This window comes from Clupea harengus, chromosome 12 (assembly GCF_900700415.2).
Source record: "Clupea harengus chromosome 12, Ch_v2.0.2, whole genome shotgun sequence".
NCBI classification, from domain to species: domain Eukaryota; kingdom Metazoa; phylum Chordata; class Actinopteri; order Clupeiformes; family Clupeidae; genus Clupea; species Clupea harengus.
In genome coordinates, this window is record NC_045163.1 from 27334179 (window position 1) to 27342650 (window position 8472).

General features: G+C 42.5%; 1 protein-coding gene across 2 annotated transcripts in view; it reads right to left on the reverse strand.

The window, feature by feature from the left end:
* Window positions 1-8015: 8015 nt before the first annotated feature.
* pdzph1 (PDZ and pleckstrin homology domains 1) overlaps window positions 8016-8472 on the reverse strand; it is a 9658-nt gene continuing 9201 nt past the window's right edge. For both annotated transcript variants that reach the window (XM_031578223.2, XM_031578224.2), the window contains exon 13: window positions 8016-8139. In XM_031578223.2, coding sequence (XP_031434083.1) covers window positions 8040-8139 — 100 coding nt within the window. In that variant the 3' untranslated portion in view covers window positions 8016-8039. The remainder of the gene's footprint in view (window positions 8140-8472) is intronic.

Below are 8472 nucleotides of genomic sequence, written 5' to 3' on the forward strand. Positions count from 1 at the left end.
TATTTGTTGTTTCTTGGGTATGTAATGCATTCTCAGCCGCAAACAGCAAATCGTGCTTAAGTATTTCTTGGCTAAACAATTTGTGCTTAAGTATTTCTTGGCTAAACAATTTGTGAGTGCAGTTTATTAGCTTACACACCACACAAAATAAAAACGTCAAGTATTAAAAACGTCACATGTTAATTTGATTCCTTTGTAATGTTTGTTTTTGTGGGCTTGTTTGTAGCAAGCTTTTATAACATCCTCAAAATAATTTTTATATTACGCCTGTGAAGGAGCAATAAACAAATAAAAGCTGTGATTCCCGTGTGCTCATCAAGCTGTAGTTTTGGCTCTGGTTCCAGAAACCATGCGACAACAGCACAGTTTAACCAAATACTTCACTGAAATATGCCCGTTAGGAAGGTAGAAATACTTTAAGCAGTGTCAAATGTGCCGTGGTTGGAGTTTCCAAGGTAAGCCTGTTGGATGTTAGTGTTAGATTCAGGTGGATTTCACTTACCAGACTACCGGTTTTGGAACCAGGGTCATTAGACTTGATTGTTGGCCTTTGTCTACAGCCATGACAAGATGGTTGGAGCCAAGCATATTAACATTAAGATGGCCATGGTCAAGCTAAACCCCCTCTGCCTGGCATTCTCACCTTTATCTAGCTTACAAGATGGAAAGACTTGGAAAGACAAGATCACACACAGAACATCAGAGACCCCAAACAGTTAATTAAATCCCCCTCCTACCAAAGGGCCCAGGAACATTTCCTCCAGAGGGATACCTGTGGATAATGCCATTGTGTTGATAGGTTCCTTCTACCCTATATAACCTACGTATTTCTGTAAGATCACTAAAGAAGAAGAGTGTTCTCGTGAGCAGTGACCGTGCGATCCGCGTTTACGCGTCAAAATAAACGGATTCTTTCGCTAAGCCGTCTTCCCGAGTTTCTCACTCTCTACAAAACTAACTTGGACAACTTTGGCGTTTTCATCAAAGATTCCCCCAAGAACAGCAACAGCTTTCATTAGCCTTTCAGTTGTAAAGGAAGACTTTGTATTAATGCCTCTTTGATACAGGCAACTCAGATTATGTACATTGTTGAAATATGACAAAAACATGAAATGCAAAATGGGTCATATAGTCATGTGATAGAACAAATAATAATAAACTTTAAACTAAGTTAGAAGTTCGTTCTTTCCCACAATAGCAGGCAGGCTTGAGAAAGGAAACAGAAAAGAACAAAAGCAGAATAGGAGCTGCATTTAAAAGGCTGAAGGTAATCATTCGATTTTTCAGCTTGATTGAAACGTATGGCCTGGCCTGGCATGGCCGGGACCTGGGGTCACATGTTGTTGGCGGTGGGGTTCTGTGTCATGTTACTTAGATGATCTCATGTCCATTAAACTCAGTGACTGAGTGTGTTCATTCTGTAGGCCTATAAGAGCTGCATTGGAACTGTACAATCTGAGATTACTGTGCTGTGCGTCAGAAACTCTGAGGCCAAAACTTTGTTGGAATGAATGGATTATTTAGCTAAGCTAAGCCTACTTCCTGAGTTCCTTTACTCACTCAATCTACGAGCAGCTAACTTAAACCAAGAAAACAATATATGCTGCAAGTTAATCATCACACAGCTGTATAGTCTGCTTGTTTGTTATCTTTAAATAAATAGAATTCAGCCTCTACACATCTTCATCTCAATTTCCAATTTCCATCCCATAATTAACATGGTCAATAATTTATCCTCATTACTGCTTTAGACTACAAGACTTTAGATTTGTGGAGGTTACAAGACCTGGGTTGTCCATCTCATCTGTATGTTTGATGTTGCACATGTTCCAACATAAACGCTTTAATGTTAATAACAAATTACTCATAACATTGTGCATCTAGGTCTTGTACATCGTAAGTCTAGTTTACTTTTAGCACTCGGCCCCTTATCAAAGCACAGGCACTGAAAGATAACTTGAGTGCTGGTGTAATACTAACAGCTAGTTATAGCTCTTAGTTTTTAAATGTATTGTAATCAGTCATCCTGTCTGTTGGTTTGAAAATATCTGTTGCCCTCTGGAACATTATAAACTAATCGAAACTGGTATCTATGCCCTTGGTAAACTTCATCAAAAGAGAATAGGTGACCTTTGAAATGATGTTGTCTGATATGTTGAACAGGATCCCTCGTCTGCAGTGGACATGTCAAGGCTGTTGTCGTGGAGACCCACATTTACATTGTGTTCAGAAATGATGAGCAGTAGGGAGGAGTAAGGATGAGGGAGGAGGAGGAGGGAGGAGTAAGGATGAGTGAGGAGGAGTAAGGAGGAGTCAGGATGAGTAAGGAGGAGGGAGGAGGAGGAAGGAGGAGTCAGGATGAGTAAGGAGGAGTCAGGATGGGTAAGGATGAGGGAGGAGTAAGGAGGAGGGAGGAGGAGTAAGGATGAGTGAGGAGGAGTAAGGATGAGGGAGGAGGAGTAAGGATGAGTGAGGAGGAGTAAGGATGAGGGAGGAGGAGTAAGGAGGAGTCAGGATGAGTAAGGAGGAGGGAGGAGGAGGAAGGAGGAGTCAGGATGAGTAAGGAGGAGTCAGGATGGGTAAGGATGAGGGAGGAGTAAGGAGGAGGGAGGAGGAGTAAGGATGAGTGAGGAGGAGTAAGGATGAGGGAGGAGGAGTAAGGAGGAGTCAGGATGGGTAAGGATGAGGGAGGAGTAAGGAGTAAGGATGAGGGAGGAGTAAGGATGAGGGAGGAGTAAGGAGAGAACTTCCCCCAGGATCCATGATCCCCCCCCCCCTCCAATATACAACTTGTGGATGCACAGATAATTGAAAGCAGTCTTTATTGCATAGCAGTCTCAAGCCATGCACAATAATAAAAAAAACACTTAATGCAAACGACACAGGTTGTACTCTAGGTATTGTTATGACGTGACAAAGAGCATTGCAAAACTTTAAAAAATGCAAAACGGATCATTACAGTAATGTGAAAGAACACTTTAAAAGAATACAAATAATGTTTTATTATTTTGAGCGATAGCAACTAACTAGCATCTACAATACCAACATTTCAAGAGAAACCAATAGTATAGAGAGCTTTACACATTGGTGTGCAACTGAGGGAATGAACTAGCAGCTTTGGGACTCACCACACAGAGTTTGAAATTGAATGGAAAGAACAGAAAACAGAACAGAAGTCAGTACCCAGTGTCTGTATTTCTCTAAGAGTTCACTGGTTAAGTTAGAGCTCGGTAAGATTTAATACTAGTCTCGCCAGACCAGAGATTATTCTTCATTTAATGTCACAGTCTGGAGGCTACTGAAAACATGGACGAGAAGATTTAATGTCATAAACATGGACGAGACCTCTGCAGTAAACAAATACAAAAAGACAAACAAACACCTCCCATAACTTACAGACAGTCTTCCCTTGAGTCTCACTTACAGGGATCATCTGGGCCGATTTGGATCAGTAATTAATACTATAATTAATACTATAATCATTCCCATCCCCCATTCAGTCCATATTTCAACATGGTGCTCCCCGGACAGATATAAAATACAGTAAGTCTGGCTCCAAGAGACTAATTAAATCCTTCTGAATCGATCAGAATGGACATACATGAAATTAGAATAATAAATGATTAAATTCTTAAAGGAGCAGTCTGTGATTCTAATCCCGTACACTTCTTGTGGAATTCAGCTAATTGCTCCTCACAGTCCTCTAGCTGCCTTTAAGTGCTAAAAATAAAAAAAACACAAGTGTTTATACACAGTCCTGTTTCTGTAAATGAGAAACAAACATAGTGGCTCAGACTGAGCCATAAACGATCCCAGCAAGTCAACACGGTGCTTCAGGGGCACGGATGGGAGGGGTGTCATTTGATTGGGTGTTAAACACAAATGTCAATTACCTGTCGCCAAATCAGGAGCTGCAGCCGCGACACTGCATCTGGAATGATCATAATTTATGTCATTAAAGCACATGCGGGTCTCCTCGGGGGGTCACATGCGGGTCTCCTCGGGGGGGGGGGGTCACATGCGGGTCTCCTCGGGGGGTCACATGCGGGTCTCCTCGGGGGGTCACATGCGGGTCTCCTCGGGGGGTCACATGCGGGTCTCCTCGGGGGGGGGGGGTCACATGCGGGTCTCCTCGGGGGGTCACATGCGGGTCTCCTCGGGGGGGGGGGGTCACGTGCTTAAGTATTTCTTGGCTAAACAATTTGTGCTTAAGTATTTCTTGGCTAAACAATTTGTGAGTGCAGTTTATTAGCTTACACACCACACAAAATAAAAACGTCAAGTATTAAAAACGTCACATGTTAATTTGATTCCTTTGTAATGTTTGTTTTTGTGGGCTTGTTTGTAGCAAGGTTTTATAACATCCTCAAAATAATTTTGATATTACGCCTGTGAAGTAGCAATAAACACAGCTGTGATTCCCATCAAGCTGTAGTTTTGGCTCAGTAGTTTTGGCTCTGGTTCCAGAAACCATGCGACAACAGCACAGTTTAACCAAATACTTCACTGAAATATGCCCGTTAGGAAGGTAGAAATACTTTAAGCAGTGTCAAATGTGCCGTGGTTGGAGTTTCCAAGGTAAGCCTGTTGGATGTTAGTGTTAGATTCAGGTGGATTTCACTTACCAGACTACCGGTTTTGGAACCAGGGTCATTAGACTTGATTGTTGGCCTTTGTCTACAGCCATGACAAGATGGTTGGAGCCAAGCATATTAACATTAAGATGGCCATGGTCAAGCTAAACCCCCTCTGCCTGGCATTCTCACCTTTATCTAGCTTACAAGATGGAAAGACTTGGAAAGACAAGATCACACACAGAACATCAGAGACCCCAAACAGTTAATTAAATCCCCCTCCTACCAAAGGGCCCAGGAACATTTCCTCCAGAGGGATACCTGTGGATAATGCCATTGTGTTGATAGGTTCCTTCTACCCTATATAACCTACGTATTTCTGTAAGATCACTAAAGAAGAAGAGTGTTCTCGTGAGCAGTGACCGTGCGATCCGCGTTTACGCGTCAAAATAAACAGATTCTTTCGCTAAGCCGTCTTCCCGAGTTTCTCACTCTCTACAAAACTAACTTGGACAACTTTGGCGTTTTCATCAAAGATTCCCCCAAGAACAGCAACATCTTTCATTAGCCTTTCAGTTGTAAAGGAAGACTTTGTATTAATGCCTCTTTGATACAGGCAACTCAGATTATGTACATTGTTGAAATATGACAAAAACATTAAATGCAAAATGGGTCATATAGTCATGTGATAGAACAAATAATAATAAACTTTAAACTAAGTTAGAAGTTCGTTCTTTCCCACAATAGCAGGCAGGCTTGAGAAAGGAAACAGAAAAGAACAAAAGCAGAATAGGAGCTGCATTTAAAAGGCTGAAGGTAATCATTCGATTTTTCAGCTTGATTAAAACGTATGGCCTGGCCTGGCATGGCCGGGACTTGGGGTCACATGTTGTTGGCGGTGGGGTTCTGTGTCATGTTACTTAGATGATCTCATGTCCATTAAACTCAGTGACTGAGTGTGTTCATTCTGTAGGCCTATAAGAGCTGCATTGGAACTGTACAATCTGAGATTACTGTGCTGTGCGTCAGAAACTCTGAGGCCAAAACTTTGTTGGAATGAATGGATTATTTAGCTAAGCTAAGCCTACTTCCTGAGTTCCTTTACTCACTCAATCTACGAGCAGCTAACTTAAACCAAGAAAACAATATATGCTGCAAGTTAATCATCACACAGCTGTATAGTCTGCTTGTTTGTTATCTTTAAATAAATAGAATTCAGCCTCTACACATCTTCATCTCAATTTCCAATTTCCATCCCATAATTAACATGGTCAATAATTTATCCTCATTACTGCTTTAGACTACAAGACTTTAGATTTGTGGGGGTTACAAGACCTGGGTTGTCCATCTCATCTGTATGTTTGATGTTGCACATGTTCCAACATAAACGCTTTAATGTTAATAACAAATTACTCAAAACATTGTGCATCTAGGTCTTGTACATCGTAAGTCTAGTTTACTTTTAGCACTCTGCCCCTTATCAAAGCACAGGCACTGAAAGATAACTTGAGTGCTGGTGTAATACTAACAGCTAGTTATAGCTCTTAGTTTTTAAATGTATTGTAATCAGTCATCCTGTCTGTTGGTTTGAAAATATCTGTTGCCCTCTGGAACATTATAAACTAATCGAAACTGGTATCTATGCCCTTGGTAAAGTTCATCAAAAGAGAATAGGTGACCTTCGAAATGATGTTGTCTGATATGTTGAACAGGATCCCTCGTCTGCAGTGGACGTGTGAAGGCTGTTGTCGTGGAGACCCAGATTTACATTGTGTTCAGAAATGATGAGGAGTAAGATGGAGTAAGGAGGAGGAGTAAGGATGAGGGAGGAGGAGTAAGGAGGAGGGAGGAGGAGTAAGGAGGAGTCAGGATGGGTAAGGATGAGGGAGGAGTAAGGAGTAAGGATGAGGGAGGAGTAAGGATGAGGGAGGAGTAAGGATCTTCCCCCAGGATCCATGATACACCACCCCCCCTGATGCCAATATACAACTTGTGGATGCACAGATAATTGAAAGCAGTCTTTATTGCATAGCAGTCTCAAGCCATGCACAATAATAAAAAAAAACACTTAATGCAAACGACACAGGTTGTACTCTAGGTATTGTTATGACATGACAAAGAGCATTGCAAAACTTTAAAAAATGCAAAACGGATCATTACAGTAATGTGAAAGAACACTTTAAAAGAATACAAATAATGTTTTATTATTTTGAGCGATAGCAACTAACTAGCATCTACAATACCAACATTTCAAGAGAAACCAATAGTATAGAGAGCTTTACACATCTGTGTGCAACTGAGGGAATGAACTAGCAGCTTTGGGACTCACCACACAGAGTTTGAAATTGAATGGAAAGAACAGAAAACAAAGTCAGTACCCAGTGTCTGTATTTCTCTAAGAGTTCACTGGTTAAGTTAGAGCTCGGTAAGATTTAATACTAGTCTCGCCAGACCAGAGGTTATTCTTCATTTAATGTCACAGTCTGGAGGCTACTGAAAACATGGACGAGAAGATTTAATGTCATAAACATGGACGAGACCTCTGCAGTAAACAAATACAAAAAGACAAACAAACACCTCCCATAACTTACAGACAGTCTTCCCTTGAGTCTCACTTTCAGGGATCATCTGGGCCGATTTGGATCAGTAATTAATACTATAATTAATACTATAATCATTCCCATCCCCCATTCAGTCCATATTTCAACATGGTGCTCCCCCGGACAGATATAAAATATAGTAAGTCTGGCTCCAAGAGACTAATTAAATCCCTCTGAATCGATCAGAATGGACATACATGAAATTAGAATAATAAATGATTAAATTCTTAAAGGAGCAGTCTGTGATTCTAATCCCATACACTTCTTGTGGAATTCAGCTAATTGCTCCTCACAGTCCTCTAGCTGCCTTTAAGTGCTAAAAATAAAAAAACACAAGTGTTTATACACAGTCCTGTTTCTGTAAATGAGAAACAAACATAGTGGCTCAGACTGAGCCATAAACGATCCCAGCAAGTCAACACGGTGCTTCAGGGGCACGGATGGGAGGGGTGTCATTTGATTGGGTGTTAAACACAAATGTCAATTACCTGTCGCCAAATCAGGAGCTGCAGCCGCGACACTGCATCTGGAATGATCATAATTTATGTCATTAAAGCACATGCGGGTCTCCTCGGGGGGTCACATGCGGGTCTCCTCGGGGGGGGGGGGGTCACATGCGGGTCTCCTCGGGGGGGTCACATGCGGGTCTCCTCGGGGGGTCACATGCGGGTCTCCTCGGGGGGTCACATGCGGGTCTCCTCGGGGGGGGGGGGTCACATGCGGGTCTCCTCGGGGGGTCACATGCGGGTCTCCTCGGGGGGGGGGGTCACATGCGGGTCTCCTCGGGGGGGTCACATGCGGGTGTCCTTGGGGGGGTCACATGCGGGTCTCCTCGGGGGGGTCACATGCGGGTCTCCTCGGGGGGTCACATGCGGGTCTCCTCGGGGGGTTTGCTCATGTAGGCCTGGATGGCCTGATGCAGCGGCACCCATTTGCTGATAGACGCCCTGATGGCCAAGATCCATCTGTAGGGGAAGCAAAGGGTAGTAAAGATAGTTAAGGGCAAGTTGTGTTTGTGTGTGTGTGCGTGTGTGTGTGTGTGTGTGTGTGTGGAACAAACGGTCAACATAAGAAAGAACAATACCAGCATGCGAGACCCTCTAAACGAGAAGTGCTCTGCTATCTGACTTTATTTTATTTGTTTTGATTACTGAAAGGGTCTAATTATTTTTATTTTAAATGCTTACATTTTCCGTACAGTGACAAATGTAAAGGATACGTACATGTGCTCTGTGTGCATCAAATCATTAGGTAGACATTTGCACCAAATCTGTGCCTAACCAATGTCTCATACACAG